The sequence below is a fragment of the Cupressus sempervirens genome, chromosome 7, assembly GCF_028749045.1.
Source record: "Cupressus sempervirens isolate cs-2001-9-10 chromosome 7, ASM2874904v1, whole genome shotgun sequence".
Taxonomy (NCBI): Eukaryota; Viridiplantae; Streptophyta; class Pinopsida; order Cupressales; family Cupressaceae; genus Cupressus; species Cupressus sempervirens.
In genome coordinates, this window is record NC_143124.1 from 244,303,881 (window position 1) to 244,326,614 (window position 22,734).

Sequence of the window (22,734 nt, forward strand, 5' to 3'; positions counted from 1 at the left end):
ATTAGAGTAGGAGTTTTAGAGTGATGCTTCAGCAGGTGTTGTTATTGATTCTACTCCTGTGGCTATGACATCTCCTAACTTAGTTGGTGATCAGTCATAGTGGGTTGTATCACTTGTTCATGGTGAGCTGTTGACTGAGGTTGGTTTTTTTTATCAACATTATATTGCAAGGTATGTAAATCAGTTAGCATTTGATCCTTGTGTTGAGGAGTTGATGGCAAGAAAATTTGGTTTGGGTTCCAATTCTTGTTGTTTATCTTGTGATGGCTTTTCACCATCAAGGGTGCATGGTAGTTATGGTTATGAGATAGCGGTCGGTGATCTACAGAGTTGTGTTGACTGCAGGCATTGTATAGTGTGTGGATTCTCCATACTTGGTACAATTTCATTCGGGAGCATTCACCATTGTTGCAGAGTTGAATTGTACATTCCGTATAGGCCAGTGGAATGCATTGATGGTATTTAATGTGTTGGTAGTCCACTTTACTTGGGTTTTGATGTTCTAAGAGTTTGTGTCTCATGGGTTTCTGACTGTGGAAGTTTTGATTTTGGAGTTTGGTTGAGCTATAATTGTCAGTTTGATTATGGATTGCTCTTGGTCATATTGCAGAGGATATTGCAGGAGCCTGTGTTAATTGGTAGTAGTATAGTTCATGACTACATTTGGGATCCAGGTGGATTGATTGGTTTATTGTTCAGCCATTTCTTGAGGACAAGAAATGTTTGGGAGGGGAGGACTTGTCATGTCCCCTTTTCAAATAATTAAAAATAATAATCTTTGCTAAGGCAGGCAAGCCCAAAAAGGTGAAGTTTTGGAAATAGGGGATAATCTTTGGAAGCTAATGGACTAATAAATGAAGATTATTATTAAAATATATTTTATTAACCCCTCTTGGATGTGATTTAGGGTTATGCCATCTTTTAAGGGGTTTGGAGGCATTTTGGGCTGATTCCAGAACTTGATTTTTGCTCATTTTCTTTGTTATTCTTCAGAGGCTGCCAAACCTATGGAGAAGGAGACCCAAGAACAGGAGTTTGTAGGTTTCTAGGGAGACCCAAGAATGGGAGTTTGTAGGTTTCTATGAAGGCTAAGGATGGGAGTTTGAAGCCATTCCATGTGCATGCTCATGCAGAGTTTGCCTTTGTGCTAAACAGTGCAGATTTGTGGGTTTTCGGGTGCATATTTTGTAAGAGTTTGGTGTTTCCAATTGAGTATTTCATATCAGTTTGGGTTGCTGCTATATATCAGACTTTTAAATATTAAAATATATCTAAATATATTTATTTGGATATGATTATACTTCTGTGATAGATTATTAAGTTTTTGTGGTGATTCGGGGCTATTTTGTGCTATTTTCGGGAGCCCGATGAGCACTATTTTTGTCCTCCGTATGGGAGCTATTGTGTGCATGTTATACAGATCTGAAAATGACATTTTATAGGCTGCTATGCTGCTCAAATTTCTGTAAAAATGTCCACTTTCAGACTTATTAATAATAGGTGAAGCTGTGAAGCTTTTGGCACTATTTCTGGCATACCTGATTTGGGGTTTATTGAGAAATTGGTGGATCTTTGAAATATTGGTTGTTTGATCTTAAAGATATGATTAGAGGTTGGAAATATCATACAAAATCAGTAAAGGGACATTTCAGTTTGGAAGGATAAATACATTGTTTCACTTCAAAAAAAACAATCTCAATGGGTAGATTAGCTACCTCTTGCAAAATGGTGGTACAATACTTCTTTTCATAGCTCATCAAAAATGTCTCCATTTTTTGAATTTTATGGATATCATCCTCCTTCCATCACATCATGATTAAAGGTTTCACTAAGAGTTCAAGTAATGTAGGATCACTTGCTTCACCAATAATAGGTACTTTTAGGACTCAAGGAGAATTTAGGTATGGCACAAAATCGAATGAAACAACAAGGGAACCAACATTGTAGTGAAAGAAATTTTGAAGTTGGGTACTAGGTCTTGTTGACATTGTAGCCTTATAAAAAAATCTCAATGAAGCAAGAAAAAAAAGAATAATAAGTTATCTCCAAGATATTATGGACCATACCAAATCATGCAAAAGATTGGTAGTGTTGCCTACAAGCTTGAGTTGCCACCAACAACAAAGATACATCCACTTTTTCATGTTTCTTGTTTGAAGATGGTAATTGGGCAGAATATTCCTACTCAAACAGTCCTACCAAAAATTGATGAAGAAGGAAGAATAATTTTGGAACTAGAGTGCATTCTTCAAATGCACACAAAGAAGTTGAGGAACAAAACCCTGACTTAGTATCTCATCCAATGGAAGAATTTACTAGTTAAAGAGGCCACATGGGAGGATGAGAAGTTCTTTCAAAAGAATCTACACTTGGTTAGGATTGAGAAAAATGCTTCTTTCAAGAGAGGGGGTATGCTACACCCTTAATATTATTATATATAGGGTTATGAATAGTCAACTTATGTCTGTTTTAATCCTTAATTGAGCCATGTTATAAATATTATATTATCATTTAGGTAGGTATTTCTGCTTAAGGTATTATAAAGGGTTGTGACTATTCAACCTAATCATAATTAGGTATATATATAGGAGGTTATGAGTCTTATTTCATCATTCTATTGTGAAGTGTGTTCTCATTCGATATATTTGGAGGTTGCCCCCTCAAGGTGGCCTTTTACTCTCAACTATTATCAAGTATTTATATAATATTTCATATTATTTCTTCTATTGTATAAGTTATTTCATTACATCTACAACCCTTGGGTTAGGGATTTTGGCAACCTGATTATGCTAGAGGTATTTGTGGATGTTGACCTCGTAAAGGCTCTAATCAAATATTATAATCCAATCAAAAAGTCATTCCATGGTAGAGATAGAGGCCATATTCTTGGCCCTAGATAAAGAGACATTCATACAGGCATATGATCTAGGAGGCCCAATATCATTGTCTATTGACATCAATAACCTACCTGAAAATTGCAAAAGCCATAAAGAAATTTTATAATGGTAGGGCAATGAAAACACACATATGTATGTCCAAAAAGGAATAGGGAGAGATTCCAAAGAAGGAGGAAGTACAAAAAATCATGCCTTTTAAATTCTTTCAGAGGTATTTCTAGAATACTTTCTTTGGTCTTAACAAAGTCCTAGGTTTCGATGGAACCATGATTTCCCTAGAAGGACACTATATCATGGCTTTTAATATTCAAGGACCCAACATCAATGTTGGATATGATTATGTAACATACATAATTGAAAAAATCCATGAGGAAATCATTACTGCATAACAAGGACATTTGAAGAATTTTAAGTTCCCTCTCTATTCTATGATCATGCATTTGATCCTATTCAAAAATGATGATTCATTTGATCAGAGCTTCTTCAAATGCACAAAGGAATGGGGAGAAAGGCTACTAGTTAAAAGGTTGACAAGGGTATGGAAAAATTTCTACCCATATTCCAACATTATTTCCTCTTACAATGACTTTGTGAATACAATTTTAAAAATGATAGGATTGGCTAATGAAAGAATACCTAGGAGTGTTAGGAAGGCTGTTAAAGCTAACATGTGTTTTGATGCTAGGAAAAAATTGACACATGATTAGGACATCATTTTTTTTCTATTTGAGGAGTATATTATTATTAGAATATATGGATACCCTCAATCACCTCACATTCTACCCAAGTGTGTCCTAGAGAGACTAGGGTTTGTAGAAGTTTTCTTGAAACTAATTTCACTAAGTAGAGAATATCTAGGTAAAGTTTTCAAGAAAGGAACATTTTTTTCTAGATGCACCAAGGTAGGAGATTTTGAAATAGGAAAAAATTCTATAGAAGAAACTGATGTCTATTTAAGAGGCTACAAATTCCCAACTAGGCTAGCCAGAACATATGACCCCATCAGTGTAGTCAAGAATGCCCTAAAAATATGAGGGGATACAATTTACCTCCTACAAAACCTATGTGATGATGTCATTTCTGATACATTAGATGAGAGTGTGTGCAGGGAAAGAATGATCAAATTTCAAGATGTTTTGATTTTTTAGCTGGGGATGGAAAAGGTAGATCCATCCTTTAAGGGATTCTATCCTAAAATGGGCTACTAAGCTATATTAGATAAATGTGTTGAAAATTTTGATGGGATATCAGCCCAAGTACCTAAGGAAATAAGGAAGAAAGTCAATCTTGATTACTCTAATGAGGAAATTATTGTTGAAGTTGGTGATGATGAGGAGAATCAACCTAAAATCTCAAAATGGGAAGAGTAGAGGAACAAGAAGTAGAAGATGGTGTAGATTCCGCAAAAGGCTCAACAAAAGGCCTTGTAGATCCTACCAAGGGGTAGCGAGTACTTTGATAATGACAAGGGAAATTATTTGATGGGTCAGGCCATTGAGGATGAGCAAAGGGCTAAGAAAGTAAAGATGCAAGCTCAGATGATTGATGACATAATCATAGAAGAAAATGAGTTTATGAGTGATGATAATTTCATCAAGATTGAAGAATTTAAAAACTTCTTGTTCAAGTTGAAATGAAATCAGTTATCTCTACAATTTAAGTAATGTGACTCTGATGAGGTAGTTGTTGGGTTAGTACATAAATGGAAAGAGTATGGTCTTTCCAATGAAACCCTCACTATAGATGAAGCAAGAGATCTAGTGAGAAGAAGTGGCATGATTATTTTCCTAGGGTGGGATATTAGTGCCTCTTTACTATTGGATCGGATGAGGAGACAAGACAAGTCAATATCTTTTGAAGATGAGAACCAACTAGGAGAGTTGAGAGGGTCAAACTACAATGTTGATGCTCAAACAATGGGTATATGGAGTTTATCTCCATAGAATCAAAATACCATCATTCTAAAAATAAAAGAGTACCCTAAAGAGAAAGTAATATTTTGGAATGTGCACTTTGCATCCAATAACCATATATATGGGATGCAAACCTCTTTGACATTGCTAGGAAAGAAAAAATGGATGTCCTTTAAGCACAATTGGAGGGATCCTATGAGAGGTACATCAAAACTAGGAGGCATTATGAGGAATAAATGAAGAAGATTTATGTCATGGAGAAAAAAACCATCAAGTTGGAAAATAAAATAGTAGCGCTGAAAAACATTGTTAGATCAGCTATAGAAATCCAGGATAGAGGTGTGCAAACAAGGGGCCATGTACATGAAATAGGGGATGCATCAGGCGAGGCAATGGAAGTAGATGAAGAGGATCTAGAATTAGGAAAGGAGATTAAAATCAAAAAAATCAAGAACTTTCTTGTTCATAAAATAAGGGCTTTGAAACTGGTCTCTTAGAATGTGCACAACAATTATCTTGTGTTGCAAGGAGTAGAATATAGAGGTTCAGAGGTTGTTTCCCTACTATCCCCTCTTTTACCACTTGGGGTCCTTACACTCACTTTTTTTTATAGTATTTTACCTTTATTGGCATAGAAGAAATATTTTCCCAAGGCAATTGTTATTAATACTAGAAAAAAGATTAAAAAGGTGAAGGATCCAAATGGTTTCTTTATTGGCAAGTTGCAGTTAATTCAGAGTAAAATGAAAGTAATTACCATAGGAACACCTAATTTTGTGCCTACAATTTTGAAAAGTGATGGAAGTGTTAAGGATTGAGTGGAATGGTTAGCACCCTTTGATGACATTTTGAATCATCCTGGATTCTTAGCATACTACAATGATTAGGCAGATTTAATAGTGGTCTATGATTTGATTGACATGCTCTACGAATTAGAATCAAAGATGTCAAAGATAAATGTAGAGGTTAAGGCGATAATAGATGCCAAGTGGAAAAAATGCCTCAAAGAGTTAGATGTAGTTAGAGATGCCACCTAGCCTAATATAGACACAGACATAGCGATTTGGGAAGTCATTGTAGATATAAAGGCCCTACCATCTAGGGAGAGTGATTAGGCAATGCAAGCATGTAGTTAGGATGTAGTTAGAGGAAAAAGGAATAAAGGAATTAATAGGAGCTTGAAGAAAACAATAATTGTGTTAAAGAAACATGTTGAAAGTGACACTTACTAAATCTGCAACTACATCCAGAATTTTGATCCAAATAAAAAGAATGTTTGTAATGTAACTATGTTAAATATCTTTGTATTTTTTTTCCAATAAGATATTGGCATGTTTCCTCCCATCTGAAGCTTGTTGCAATCCTTCCTATAAATGGATTTCCAAGATGTGGAATTGAGGTCTAAAGTCTATAAAATTTTAGTGTCTATGCTATGTTGCAGTTAGTCCAGTAGTTTTTGTGTCAATTTTTGTGATGTATTCAAATTTTGCAATCTAGGAATACAATTGAATCTTGAATGTTAGTTTGTCATATCTTGAGTTATTCTTAAGTCTTTATACCAGTAATGTATTATTCTGAAGGAATATTAATACAAAGTAAGATTCTGCAATATCTGTGTCTTGGAATATTGTCTCCATTTCCATATGTTTGTAATTTTGAAATTGAAATGAACAAGGTTCTTTCATTTTAATGCAACTTGGATGGGTTGTATATCTTTTCATTGATTTATTTTAATTCAAGGAGTTAAGTAAATGATTTCATTAAATTGATAGGGTTTCTAGGTATGTGGAAGGGATATTTATAAGAATGAAATTCAGGGTTAATTGCTGATAAAATTAATTGTAAGGAAATTTCTTAGGTTATGTTTTTGCTGGGTAGACTCTATTTAGGAATGGATAAGGCTCTGATTATCAATTCAAATGCAAATTGAAGAGTTCATTTGGTTACACAAAGAACAAATCAAATCAAATCAATATTTACTTTTTAACTGAAGCATTTCATTGTTGGTCTTTACTTGTTTGAAGTAATTTTCCTTTAAGTTATAGATAGCTATTGTAATCAGGGAATTGCTTGCAAATTTAAGAAGAATTATTGACCATTATGTGCTATAGGGGATAGATCTAAAAGATGAATATTAGTGAGCACATGTCTGAAAAGAGAATCATAAAACTAGTCACATTTCCACCCCTAAGGTGCACCCACCTTGGCCCTCCAGAGTCTAAAGTGTAGAGAATCCCTATAATTCTATTGAAGTTGGTCTAGAACTAAAGAAAATTCAGTTGAATATAGGAAATAGCTAATTCTTATACTGAATCCTAACTTTTCCAGTTTAGTATTGGGTCATTTGCATCCTGATAGTCTTAAAACACCAACATGATGAGATAGAAAGTAAGGAGAGAGAAGTGAGAGGAGAGAGAAAGTGATGAGAGAGGAAGTAAGAAGAGGGAGAGGGTGTGAGGAGAGAGAGAAAGTGTGAGGAGAGAAAAGTGATGAGAGAGAAAGAAAGGAGAGAGAAGTGAGAGGAGAAAGAAAGTGAGAAGAGAGAAACTGATGAGAAAGAAATTAAGGAGAGAGAAGTGAGAAGAGAGAGAAATTGATGACAGATAAAGTAAGAAGAGGGAGAGAGTGTGAGGAGACAGAGAGAGAATGATGAGAGATAAATGACAGGAGAGAAAATATGAGGAGAGAGAGATAGGAGAGAGAAAATAAAGAAAAAAAAAGTAAGGAGAGAGAAGTGAGAAGAGAGAAAGTAAGAAGAGGGAGAGACTGTGAGGAAAGAGAGAAAGTGTGACGAGAGAGAAAGTAAGAAGAGGAAGAGAATGTAAGGAGGGAGATAGAGTGATGAGAGAGAATGCAAGGAGAGAAAAGTGAGAGGAGAGAGAAAGAAAGGAGAGAGAAATGAGAGGAGAGAAAGGGAGAGAGAGAGAGAGAGAGAGTTTTTCTAGATATTGAAGGTTATTTTTTATTTTATTTTACTCATCTAGAGTTTTAAATAAATTTTTTTTTCTACTCTTAGATCATATGTTTATTTTTCTACATCAAATCTTATTTTTTTGGTTTTCTACATCTAGAATCATATATTTCGTTTTCTAAATCTAACCATTATTATTATTATTTATCTACATATCATTTTAAATAAACTAAACATATTATTTCTTCCATTGACAATAATTTTTTTAACATTATTTTCTAATATTTAAACTGAAATGTAATTTATAAACATAAAATTAATTTTTGTATACTAAAAATAATAAAATACCCATAAATTAAGCTAAATAAGTTCATAAAAATAACTAAACATTCAAAAAACTACTAATAATTCATCAAAATAATAAATAATCATAAAAAATAACTAAATATTCATAAAAAATGAACATACATAGTATGCTAAATGCTTGAAGGATATTGAAAATGGTAACCTGAAATGATGATGCAACTGTAAATGTCACACAGTTTGCTCCAAGCCTTGCTACAAAACTGTCTCCATGATAATAAAATGTAAAATTATAAAATGGCTTTAAAAATGTCATTTTTCATGCAATAATAGGGTTTCAAAGGGATTTGAATGAAGTCCTAATGGGCCCGTGATGGCTTAGACTTCAAGAAAATCCTATGGCTTCCCTCGAAGCCCCAACCACATGACTTCAAGTGAAGCCATGCAGAGGCTTCGATGGAAGCCCTAGCACTACTCAAAGCCCCTCAAAAAAAATTCCTACTTTTCATCTAATTTGTTTGTGATGAAAAGTTGGAATGAGTTGCACGGCCTTACTCACCACAAATATTATTAATATGTAACAAGCCAATTTCTAACCTTTTTCTTCCAAAGGTTTGAATAGTAGTAAAACTCTACATTATCTTTTAAGGACATGTGACCATAAGCCAATTCTTCATGTGTTGACATACAAGCTATTAGATTATCTTCCTTGATGAAAGATTAAGTGCACCACTTTTGTATAGTGTTGGTATAAGGTCTTGCTAATCTTATTTAGTAAATTCATGAATATTTCCCTATTTTTCAAATGTTTGAAATGAATGTGCTTTTTTTCTTAGTATTAATATTACCCTAATTAAATTATATTTCAATTAACATTATTACTAATGCATATGTAATTTTAGAAATTAGAAATTGAAAAGAACTTTTAATTATTTTGAGATATACACAACTAAATTACATATGATTTTTGGATCAAAAGTATGATTAGATAGAATCAATAGGAGATTGCACGGAACTAGCCCAATTAGAAATTTCTAAGACTACTAATAAAACCTTTGTTGTTAAATTCATCCTAAAAAAAGTAGGAAAAGAGAAAGTATAAAGAATATGCATATTAGATTAATGTTTAAAAGATCATATAAGTTTCATTAGTTTTAGATTAAATTAAGTACTATTCGTTACTTAGGACTAATAATAGATAATGTCAACTTCTGATTTTAATAACAAAAAAAGTACGAAGATGGGTAATCAAGATAATTTAGAACATGAAGGATAGAGAATCATTATTAAAGGGTATTATGTGTAGATTTTCTTAATCTATATCGAGTTTTTTCCCTCAATTTTTTTTCTTATTGCAGGTTACTAACCCGCTATTAGAAGTTTAGCTATTTGTGTTATGTAGATGTTGATCTAATCAATTCACCCCAGATAGTTTTCCTTTCCTTTGTGCATACCTTCTTACCCATGTAATTAAAGTATTTATATTGTATAATAACTTATCAATATTTTTATAAATTTGTAAGCAAGATTTATATTTACACTTGGGTATGCCCCTTTTATTATTTACTATATAGGACATTGGTCCTGGGCAAGACTGGTGGTTTTCTTACTTTGTTCTTTCCTACCAATGCTTGTTTGAATGGAGATTACTGTAACAATTACTTTTATCATTATATAATATAATACAAGGTTTCAATCATTTACTGATTAAAAAAATCATATAATCTTATTGTGTCATCTTTTACTACAAATTATTTTAAATGAATGACTTTAATTTTGACTTTACTTTTAATTTCCTTTCAAGGTAATCAAAGATAAACACAAGAACATGCTCTCATAGGCCCTGTTTGGTTGCAAGAATCAGGTGGGAATAGAAAAATATAAATACCCATATTCGTGAATCAAACATTTGTTTGCCAAATACAAAATTAGAATTAGAATTTGTCTATTTTAATTTGACCCCCAAATATGTATAGTGGAATTCCTAAAAAATAGTGGAATAAGAATAGCTTATTCTTATTCTAGTTTTTAATAAACCCAATTTGATGGATTGCTCAGACCGTGACTTTAATAGTCGATTGCATTTTGTTGCTTGAATAATTTTTCTAACTGTTAACTCTATTTACTATAAGATATAAACTAGCTCAACATTACTTAAAGTTTAATATGTATCTTTTTGAAGTAATAAAAAAGACTAATATTAGATTCAATATCTTTTATAAACTTTCATAAAATTATCTTTACAAATAATTCTTCTATTTAGCCTTATAATTAAAGCTATGTTAAAAGATCATTTGAATATCATACTAACCATCTCAACTTATTTATATTTTTTTATTTTCTTTAATATGTTAAAAAATAAAATAATATTAATTTTGATCTTATACTCAAAATTTATACTTATATTTAATATTTAAAGTTTTAGAAAATGCTATCAAAAGTTTATAATTTAAAATATCAACTTTTATTTTTAAATAATAAACAATATTGAATATGATCTTAAGTAATTTGATTTAATTTAAAATTAAGGTTATAATTTACAATATAATATGTTCTTTGAATTTCAAAGATTTTCAAAGATTGTATGTCTTATAATAATTTGGCTTTTAAAAAAAATTAAAAAAAAGACACCGATCTTTTTAAATTAAAAATCTTATTTATTTAAAAAATTAAATTATTAAATATAAAATAAAAAACTTATTCCAATTCCTATTTTAATTATTGCAACCAGACACGTCACTCCTTTTTTAGATCAACCAAAAAGGTCCAAATGATGTTCCCGAAATTATTTTAAGAATATATTAGGAAAAGAGAGCTTATTCTAGCCTAAATAAATGTCACGTTGAATAATTCTTTCAACCAAACAGAACGTTATTGTAAAGAAATAAGACTGATTACCCGTTGAAGTACACAAACTATTTTTGGAAGACCATTTACATTATACATCAAATGTAGCGAGGAAACCTATTTTAAATGCAAAGGACACATAAGATATACGAAATGCGAAGAGTGTTCGTGACTTTAAAATTTAATCAGTAATTGGAACCAGGATTCCAATTGTCTGGTATTGCACAGTGGTGCATGTATTAATTTATGTACACTTTTTACAGAAGCCTTAGTGCAAATGAGACTCGTGTGAAGCTAAGGCCACCAAACATTATTGGCCTCAAATGCACGCAAGCTACTTGGTGAAGTTCCATCATCTCCGATCATTTTCATCTCTTTCATTTCTTTGATCTCGATTCTCCTCACCATATTTCCCCGTTCATCGAGCACAACCATTCCATTTCTGTTTGGAAGATACACCAAACTCCAACCACTCTCATTCACAGCAGCATGCGGCCAAGTTTCATTCCTTATTTCCCACTCCGTCGTCCTCTTCTCAGCCACCCATTTCATCCTCCCTCCATCTTCACTATCTTCTTCCATTTTCCACAGACTAACACCTTTGTATTTGTACACCAACATCAATCTCCCATCAACCCCACTTAAACACCACGAAATTGGAACTTCTCTACCCATTTCCCCATCACCAGGCCGCTGAATTATATGCCAACTCCCCTCCTCCACATTAAACCCCACCACATCCCCATTTGTTGATCTGTTATTGTTTGCATTTATCCAATAAAATCTCCCCTTGTGATAAATCCCTTCACCTCTTGGACAAACAAGAGCATTAGCCGTACTTATCTTAGGCTTAGTCCATGAAGATGTAGAGGACTCGTACATTTCTATCTCCATATCAGATTGCTGTTCACCCTTAATTAACCCTCTTCCCAGCAATATTTTGCATTGTCTAGCAGTAGAATCAAAGGATAAAGCAACGAAGTCCCACCATTTTAGATACCCTGGAGAAGGAAGCTGCCTCCATGCTTTTGTAACAGGATTGCACACATACATGGCAGGGGATTCTTTCAGTCCGTTGTGTTTACAACACAAAACTATGCTCTTACAAGCAGCTATGACATTCACAGAAGTTGGGAAGAAATCCAAAGGGAGCCTGTAAAAGTTACAGGTTTGGGCTTCTACCATCCATAGTGTAGTTGTGAAGATTGTTATGGGTCGATTCCAAAAGGACACATATCTGAGCTCTACGATAAATGCAGGAGTAGAAGAAATTGGTACAGTTGTTGTGTACCGTTGGAATGTGGTGCCAATGGAGGAGATTATAGTATTCCATTGCTTGCATACAACCTTGAGCTTTGTAAGGCTTGGAATGGGAAATCTGGAGAATATAAGGACCATTAGATCTTGTGGCAGTAAATCCCATGAAACCTCGCCCATCATGCCCCTCTACCATGAGTTAAATTGAACTGGTTGTAAATCATGAAAACAACTTCATTCTATGCCAGTTCCATTCTTTAAGAATTATTTGTTAGAGTTAATAATGTAATTAGGAGAGGTGAAGTGAAGTGGACGCAATAATTCTCATTCCTAACCACTATAACTTGTAATTACTGGAGTTGTTCTCCCATTCATTATTAAATGAAGATGGGTTCGGTAAAAGATTTCAAAGAAACTCTATTACTTCAGCACCATCAATGAATTTAGGAAGAAAGTTGAAGAGATTATAGTGCTAAATGAAGCCATTCCATCTGCTTGGTGCTGACAATGCTTACAGCTTTGGACAATGTGTATTCTAATCGATGAGTAGGTTGTTTCTTACACAAAAGTAATTCTTTCTATTTTATGTTTTTATTATAACTAGGATTCGAGTATATATCTTTTGTATGACTGGGATTTGAGTGCATATATAAGATTATCTTTGAAGTAAAATATTTTAAAAGGTGTGTGAGTGATTTGTTCTTATCTATATATAGATAGAATAAAGAAAACTATTATTTTTAATTAAATTTAAAATTAAAATAAATTTTTATTTTAGAAATTAAGAAATGATTTAATTACATATCTGTCTTTTTATGCTAATATATGCATTAGAATAAACTTTATAATATGACTTATAAATTAACATTTAGCATCAAAAATTAAATGAAAAATGATATGGTTTGTGAGAAAAATATATATATAAAGTCTTATTACATAGTCATCAAGATAGGAACAGCTTAAACATCACACACCAAGCTTAATTCCTAAACTAAAAGTGTTAAATAGTCAAAGTTGACTTTTTTTTGCTAGGCTTAATTCTTCCCATAGTGTGTGATGGTTAAGGGTGGCCATCGAGAAATCATGTTCACAACAAGGATCATTAGAGTCATAGTACATAAAGAAATATAGGGTTTTCTTTAAGAATGAGTAGATCTATGGTACATATGCAAATATGACAAAAGATTTTCAAAACAAAAAACTACATATGAATAAAATAGATACAACAATAGTACATTCTTAATGAAATGATAGGTACTCAATATTATGATTCTTATTATTACCCTTATTAGCATTCTAATCAACATCTAAGATTTATCTTATTTTCTTTGATATGCCATCTATACAGTATTTTGAACCTTTTTAATGCATTGTTTAGAAAAAAATTTAAAATGAACATTCTCATGTAGTCTCCTAAATTACAAATGTGAAGATTACCTTTAAAATTAGAACCAAAACCTTCATGGTCAAACATAGATATACCATTCACCTTAATTATTGGTTAGGACACCCATTAAATGTAAGTGGCATATACAACACTAGCCTTCAATAATTAGTTATTAACCTCATCCAAGTAACCTACCCACATAAAATGATGTGAATCTAGAAATGTCCCTAAAATAGTCATAGAAAATATCTTTGTTACTCTAAATAAATTAAAATTTGAAGAAATTATATAAGAACTAAATAACCATACTTTTAAATTCATAACAAGAATTAGCAAAATATAGAAATGCAAATATGATTTTTATGTTTGGGTTTTACAATATTTGGATTGAAAATTCATTTAAATTGTGCTTACTTGGACCTTTGAAGATTAAATTTAAGTTCTCACCTTTTTGAAATTTTGGCATTTAGATGTGATTGATTTGTTGCTTTATTAAAATTAGATCAGTATACTTTGGAACTACATGAACTTGAGGATTTACATATAGTTTAGATTTTAAATTTTTGAAATGTAGGAATTTTCGATGTTTGGATGGATTTTCACAAAAAAGGCATTCCAATAAGTTCAATGAAGGAAGAAATGTTGAAATCCTACGAATTTTTTTTATGATTTCACCATTTTTGATGAAGTACCATTTCGATTGAAGTATATTTGTCTTTTGATAATAGAAGGTTAAGGTTGGTGCTTACTATAATAAGATTAATATCACAATGATGGAATGAGTAAATAAATATTTATTGTTACTATAATTTATTGATAATGTTATGAAATGTTTAGCTTATATAAGAAAGAATAGTTTATACAATCACTTGATCACAAAATTTTTTTATTACATAGTGGTTCAAGAAATTTAGCCTTTAATGACCTTTCTTTATTTAGATAACTAAAAATCATTGGAAATTTAAATATTTGTACTCACAAGGAGACCAAATCAAATCAATGTTATTGGATCAAGTTCATAGGATCATTGTGATTCAGTGGGATCGACATAAAATTGATACAATTATTATTGTTTCTAGGATACATAAGATCAATATGATCACTATGAATGTGAGTTGGTTGTGAATCAATTTCATCTTGCTTTACAAAAACATCTAAATATACCATCATAACTTTTTAATTTTTTTGTAGATCATACATCTACTATTAAAGTAATCGTACAACATTGGGTTAAGGCTTATGGAGAGTTTTAGGCTTGAAAAAGATAATGGCATGAACAGGTTCCCAAAACATTAAAAATTAGTACATTTTTAAAATCAAACTTCAAATTAAAATTATACATTTTTTTAAAAATTCCTATTTAATATCATTTTTAAGAATAGGCATTCATTTTCATTTTAAAACAGATATCATTTTAAAATTTGAACCCATTTTTAATTAACCATCATCTTGTTTCTTTTATAATGGGTGTGTGCTTTTGATTGTATAAACATTTCATAACATTTTAGTTTTAAAATCCATGGATTCTTTTTTACTAAGAAGCTTAACACTTAGATTTGGGCATAGTCTAATGCCATAGAAACATCAAGAAGAAATAAAAACTTTAATAATATGACTAATAAATTTTCTAATATGATTTTTTTCAATGATTGAACCTTTTTGTCATTTATCAATCAATTTTGAAATAAAATTATTCATAAAGTTGAAATGCTAAATATTTTTATTTTTCTCATAACATTTAATTTTATTATTTTCTCAATAAACATTTCTCATCAGTATATGCATTATTATTTACAAAGTGAAAAATGAATTGTAATTTATTTTTTCTTTAACTTGGCTATGTTTTCTCACAAGAGGATTTTTAAATAAATAGTATTTATAGATAATAAAAAGTTTTCTCACAAGAGGATTTTTAAATAAATAGTATTTATAGATAATAAAAAGTTAAGTTTCAAAATGTACCATGAATTTATTAAGATGTATTTATTGACTTTAAAAAGGAGCTTTCATATATCTTATATGAAATTATCTTGTACCATTCAAGTGTTTAAATAAAGTGTGTACATGGAAGGTGGAATCATACATTTTGTAAATTACTAAAACATTTTGAGATTCTAGGTAAGTATTCCAAATATTTACACCAAGCATGATTGTTTTTCTTTTAAGGGGCAAGATTTAGCTTGTTGAATAATAGCTAACATGTATTTGTACTCACCTTTCAATTTCGATCACCATATTCAAGTCTAATTTATTTTATATTGATTTAAACTTGGTTTTTTTTCCTTCAACTATAAGAATCAACTAATGGAATGCATTTCAATTTCATTATGTTTATAATTTTAGATTTCATGTAATTTATGAATCTTTAATAGTAAGGATGGTTAATGAAAGATCATGTGATAACACCTTTGGTTTATAAGTTTCTAATGAATCTATAGAGAGAAAGAGGGTGGATAAAAATAGTTTGTAAAATAAATTTAGAAAAGATAATATGTTCTATTATTCAACCATAATATTTTGTATTGATTGGAAAAATGAAATAGGAGGTATAATTGTAATGAATAAACTCTTTGATATATATAGAAAGAGATTTTCTAATTACAAATTTAGAAGGAAAAAAATGCATAGTTGGAGATATATTAAATTTAACTATAACCAAAATATGTCAAATATTAACTCAAATAAAAAAGAAATTAAAGGGCCTAATAAACAAGTGCTCGAATAATATGTCCTTATTTATCCAACACTTCAATATGGTAAAATTAGGGAGAAGATAAAAGATGATAATAAATGCAATAAGATAGCATGAATGAGTCCCAAAAATTAGTACCTAAGTAGGTACTCATGTATGTACAACAATGCATAGTAATACAACTCACATGAATGAGGTCTTTCTAAATTGAGAAATTAGGAAAAACCATATGAGAAAAATATTTATATTCAAAATTAAAATATTTAAAGAAAAAATTACACGTGACAAGTATTAAGGACTCAAAATGTCCCCATAAGTACTAAATATATCACAATAATACAATAAATACCAAAATGAAAGAGAAATTGATGATTTGAGTCTCACAATCACTAGGGAGATCATGTTCCAATGATAGATGTATGAATCAAAATATATGATCCACTACTTATCAAAAATATTTATTACCTTATGGAGAAACAAATTTACTAGATATGGGAGAAGCCACTCTGAAGAATTATAAGAACTAGGAGTCCAAATGCAATAATGTGTTCCTATGGACATTGTTAAAAATTTCCATCTCCATGATAGATGATGATGTCATCAAAAAATGTACATAATCAATCAATGTAGGAGGTGACAACTAAAGAATGTACAAAAATATTATGAATAAGGAGATACATTAGCAATAAAGGTAAGTTGAAAGCATTGATATGGCTATCAACAAAAAAGATATCAACTTAGTTAGAATAATCCTCCAAATCTACAACATGACACTCCATTAACAATGATGATATGTCTACAAGGTACATGTTCACACAAACTATCTTTGTTGGGAAGAATAATGTCCTATTACACTAAATCAGTGGGTGATATACATGTGATTCAATACCAATCTAATTAAGAATAAATAAACATATTGATGATTGAGATTGGATATAAACATGAAGAGTGAGAATTAAGAAGTATAACTCTATGGCCCATGTGGGAATGTAAGACTTATAATATACTTAATCTTTTATATAGCATCAAATCATCAATGTGTATGAAATTTACCTGTAGAAGGAGAAGAAGCAAATCTATTTCAAGAGCATCTAAGAATGGAAAGCTTTGAGAATCTCCATGCATTTCCTAAAGTTGGCTCCAAAGTGTGCAAAGACACTCAAGGATGTATATAGCACTCATAGTTGCATAGCAATCAACCTACAACATAATTTTCTATATTAACTCAAGTTGATTTACCTAGTAAGGTTATTTGTTTAGCTACAAGCTCATACAAATATCACAAGATATGCAACCATGTGAGATGTGCTAGAAGGTCATGATGCTAGTCCACTCATAATTTCCCTTTATTAGTTTAATAATAAAAGGGTGAATAGAAAGCCTAGGATACCTCCTTAAATGAAATTATTAGATCCCAACAATCCTAAAACATTTAGAGCACATGGGATCTTATAGGAGGTTACTAGAAACCACATCATGAAACCTGAGAGAATATGTTAGAAACTTACCAAAACTATCATCCCCATCCTTATTCAAGAGGATTTGGACTTGTGACCCCACTCTAATAGCATGTACGATTTGATGAAGCAACCAAAGAATACAAGAATCATTTGTAAAAGAAAACACCTATCACATGAAAGAGATCGAGAAAATATAATATGCTCCATAACAACCCTTAAATTATGAATCAATTGCAAAAATGCACAATATGAAATATAATTACAATAAATGAATGATTTTCATTACAAAAAGGAAGATATCCCCTAATCCTAAATTTAGAAGAGCTAAAGAAATGTATAGTAGGAGCTAAATAACTAAAACTAGAAAAACAAATTGAGTTGAATAAAATATGCCTTAGTTTGGGTTAAGTGAAAAAATAAATTAAAAACTTAGTTAACAAATAATTAAATAATATGTCGTAGTTGATCTTACATATCTTCTTTAGATTATCCTAGAGTGGCCATGGAATATACATTATTTGTTTCTTGTCAAGTGTTCATTATTCTATAGAAATAATTTGTTTGAAAGATTTTTAATTGTTGAAATTGTCTTCAGTCTTCAATTATAAGCTTCAATCACATGATAATGCTTTCAAAAACATGTACTCATTTTGCAATTCTTAAAATTGTTAAGAAGTTTAAATTTTGAGTCTTGTGCGCATATTTTTAAAGTTGATGAACATTTTAATATTATAACAATAATATCATATATTTATAGTTCTTCAAATAAATTTAAGATAAAATTTGTCTATTTATGATGATGTATATTCTACTCCCCTAAATTTGTAAAGAATGAGAATAACAAATTTTTATGCCAAAATATTTATTTAAAAAAAATCAATATACAATAATTATAATCTAAAAGAACTTCCATACATACTAGCTCGTAGTAATTATGTAAAATTGTAGTAATTTATGATAATAATAATAATAAAGAGAAGGAACATTTGATATCAATACACAGAAACACAGAGAACAAAAAAGAAAGAATATTTACTCTATTCAAATTATATTAAATATTGAATATTTACTACAAATTTGATCTTAATCTTAAATAATTTTATATATAATTTCTAAATAAATACAAAATGCTAAATATTTTTTTACAATTCTTGAAACAAACATGATAGTCACAACCTAAGGCCCCGTTTGGCAAGGGGAATACAAGTGGAATAGGCATATGTGTATTCCGGAAAATTTTAATTCTCTGTTTGGATGCACCAAATTGGAATAAGAATAGGAAAAAAATTGGAATACATATTCCAATTTTGGCCCAAAAATGAGGATTCGGTAATCCACCAAAATAGATGGAATAGGAATACGTATTCCTATTCCAATTTTTTAAATTTTAAAAAACATAAATTTTTTAGTCCGTGTATTTCGCATTAGATTCTGGATGAACCAAACAAGAACAGGGATACGTAACCTCATTCTCTATTCGAGAATAAGTATTCCAGAATAGGTATTCCTATTCTCGTTTTTATATTCTCGCAACCAAACGGGCCCTAAAAGAATGGTAATAGATAAGTAGAAGATATTTTCCACAAGCAATCAAATTGTGATATTGCTATTAGGACTAAAAAACTACATAGTTAAATCATGATTTCAATATTACAATTTGATTTTCTATGGAAAATATCTCCTACTAACCAATCAATGAGCTTAAGTGCCTTTTTAATGAATGGTTCATAATGCACAACACTTGGTGAAGGTTTTGCAAATGAGGTTGCAAGCAGAGTGAGTTTAACCATTGAGGGAACTCCATAGTTAAGACCGCTCGAACTGGAGTAGTACTAGGATGGGTGACCTCCCATGAAGTTTTGGTGCTTCACCTCTATGAGCATATGAGTGCTAAGTGTTCCATTTATTCTAATGGGATATTGATTCATGTGTGAATCACTACTCATGATATATGGGTCAATGAGTTTGACTAAAAAACTGCAAGTTAAATCATGATAGCAATATGGCAACATAATGTTAATAGATATATTTTAATAGATATATTTTAAAATCTTATACTAGTTGTTCAACTCAATCGTCAAACCTATTTTAAATAATACTTTAAATGACTATGATTATGGTTATGTAGGAGACATTCCTCATCTAAGCTAGCCTCCTACAGTCCATACTAGATAACTGTCGGAAAGAGGATGAGACTCGTCCCCTATTAATGAGATCCTCCTCCAGAACTTTCCCGGTGCTAGAAAGAAGATTGTACAAGCAATTTAAATAGATGATCCTTAAGGAATATTCGTGCCAAAACGTTTCGTAACCAAGAAATGACGTTGTTAAATACGGCACTCGCTCCTCGTGTTGTCAGAGGTCTGGTTAATTAGAGTCAACAAATACGGCACTTCAGCTCGATAGACGTTTCTTCACATTATATCCTATTCTTATAAACTATCTTAGCGTACAAGCTTCATACGATGGAATTCGATGAAATCAATTCGTGAGGTTCTTTCTCTCTTCTGTTGGATAAGATTAAAATGCGAGAATCTACCAGAAAACTATTTCTTCTAATTGAAGCTGAATATGAGAAGTGCAGATTTCAGAAAGATAAATTTCAGTCAACGAGAAGATGGAGATGAATTCTGAGATATGGCGCAGGCTACCAGAAGAATTACAGATAATTGTTTTAGCCAAGCTGCCCACTTTGGTGATTACGAAGTTCAGAGCAGTTTGCAAACAATGGAAATTTCTTCTCTCCCCATCACAGAGCTTCCAAAGGATAATGGCTTCTGGAAATCCAAGTTCTACCCCTGCTTTTCTCATTGGCCGTCTTCATCCTTCGCACTGGATAAACTCTCTTAACAACAATTTATATCTTCTTCAACCAGTACACAACTCCCATGTATATCAACTCTCCTTAGAATTTTTGGCGCCTGACTCCATCAATATTGTTACGTCCTGCAAGAGTATACTCTGCTGCTCCAAGGATGGAGCACCCACTTTGTTTTACCTTTGCAATCCTGTCATCAAAACATGGAAAGAGCTTCCCCCTCCTAATCAACTCAGACATTATGATTTCATTGGATTGGCCTTTGATGACTTCACAAGGGTTTGCACTTTAATCATTGGAAGAACTCTAATGGTTGGAGAGAAAAATAATATGGTGATGGAGGTTTTCAATTCACAGACTAATGCCTGGACCAAATTGCAGATGAGTACAGTAAGATCAGCTTATCCATTGGGGGAAGGGGTTTACTCTAGAGGGAGGTTCTATTGGATTAATTCAACTTTCCTTGGGTTGAACAGATGTAGATTGGATGTCGTTTCATTAGATTTGACAAAGAAGTGTTGGGATGTTATTGGACATCCGCAGTTATCGGGTAGATCACTTTCTCGTAGCTTTTATCATTGGCAGTTAACTGGGTATGATGGGAAGGTGGTTCTGGTATACACAAAGGATCTGTGCTTATGGAGGTTGAATGAAGTCGATGGGGATGAAAGATGGTCAGAACTGCCAAAATTGCCTAGGAAGCTATGTGGAGAAGTTTCGTATATTGGGATTGTGAATGACTTCGGTAGCCAGAGAAGTGCACAAGTTGTGGTAGATAGCAGTGGATGGATTTGTGTGCACTTGCCTCAGAATAAAATGGTTGTTTGTGATGGAGAAGGAAGAGTTATGCAGAGCATTGAAGGAAGACAGATGGGCATGTTTGTACAAACACGTCCAACATCAGTTCGTGCTTTTGAGATCAGCAATGTTTGGTGGCCTTAATGCTACTTATTATGCTAGTGTTGGATCCATGGTACAATGAGGATCATCATTGTTCGAGTGCACTGTATCATTGATTTCCTTGGGCTTAGACATCTAAGGTCTATTTGGTTGATGGAATAGGAATAGAAAAATTGGAATATTATTTTTATTTTCTGTTTGGTTGATGGAATAGGAATAGAAAAATTTGGAATACGATTTTTATATTCTCATTTTGCCTCTAAAATGAGCTTATACCCATTCCAAAAAATAGCTGTTATTGGAATAGCCATTCCTATTCCCAATATTAATGCCTATTCTCCATTCCTATGCCTGCAGCAAAACGGACCCCTAAATCTAGGCATTGTTGTCCTAAATCTCTATTCAAGAAAGTGTATTATGTACAAACATCATTTTGCTTGTCGCCTTAATAATTTTGAATGGATGGTAGAAAAGGATAATTTCTTTGGAAGAAAAGTTTAATTATAACATGTGATAGAGTGGAAGGGACCTATATAATCGTTATTAAGAATATATGGCAAAAAAACATGATTGTACAACGTAGAAAAATGAACAAAATATAAACTAACAAACAACATATATTTTTCGTTTAACTTATAGATTAGAAAATCTTGCATTAGAGTTAAGTTGAGAAATCAATAGAGGTGACTCATTGATATAAAAATATGTATTAGTATTTATCTTTAAAAAAAATATTTCAATATATAGACAATATTTAAATAGAGTATATTGTGCTCTTTTTATTCAGTTTAGTTTTAAAATTATGTTTTATATGTTTTTTTTTTTCAAGGCAACATACTTATGGTGATAATGTAACAACTAACAAAAATATTTTAGTAAATGTTTTTGAATTATAAGCAACTAAAACTAGGGGGCTGGCTCAACAACCAGTAGATAACCATCAAATGAAATTACCCCCTACCACTTACTAAAGCAAGAACTAGGTTCGAAACCATAATTAAAATAGTATCAGTAGGCCTAACATACATACTACTTGTTTAAAAACTAGAAAATCTACAAAAAATATATAAACAAAGGCATAACAATAGTATAATGAGGATCATCATTGTTTTAATGCACAGTATCATTGATTTCATCAGGCTTAGACATCTAAATCTAGGCATTATTGTCTTGAATCTCTATTCAAGAAAGTGTATTATACAAACAACATTTTACTTGTCGCCTTATTGATTTTGAATGGATGGTCTTTGGAAGAAAAGTTCAATTGTAACATGTGATAGAGTGGAAGGGACCTATACAATCATCATTAAGAATAACTGGTGAGAAAACATGTTTCTAGAATGTAGAAA

At 31.5% G+C, this 22,734-nt stretch overlaps 2 protein-coding genes across 2 annotated transcripts; one reads left to right on the plus strand and one right to left on the minus strand.

Moving 5' to 3' along the window:
• Positions 1–11,018: 11,018 nt before the first annotated feature.
• On the minus strand, positions 11,019–12,552 carry LOC149546403 (F-box protein At5g41490-like). The gene has a single exon (XM_089794577.1). It carries the CDS (start codon positions 12,309–12,311, stop codon positions 11,166–11,168), a length of 1,146 nt encoding a protein of 381 aa, XP_089650703.1. The 5' UTR covers positions 12,312–12,552; the 3' UTR covers positions 11,019–11,165.
• A 7,649-nt stretch (positions 12,553–20,201) lies between these two features.
• LOC149546404 (F-box protein At5g49610-like) lies at positions 20,202–21,811 on the plus strand. The gene has a single exon (XM_089791183.1). The coding sequence runs from the start codon at positions 20,285–20,287 to the stop codon at positions 21,425–21,427; it is 1,143 nt and encodes a 380-aa protein (XP_089647309.1). The 5' UTR covers positions 20,202–20,284; the 3' UTR covers positions 21,428–21,811.
• Positions 21,812–22,734: the final 923 nt, after the last annotated feature.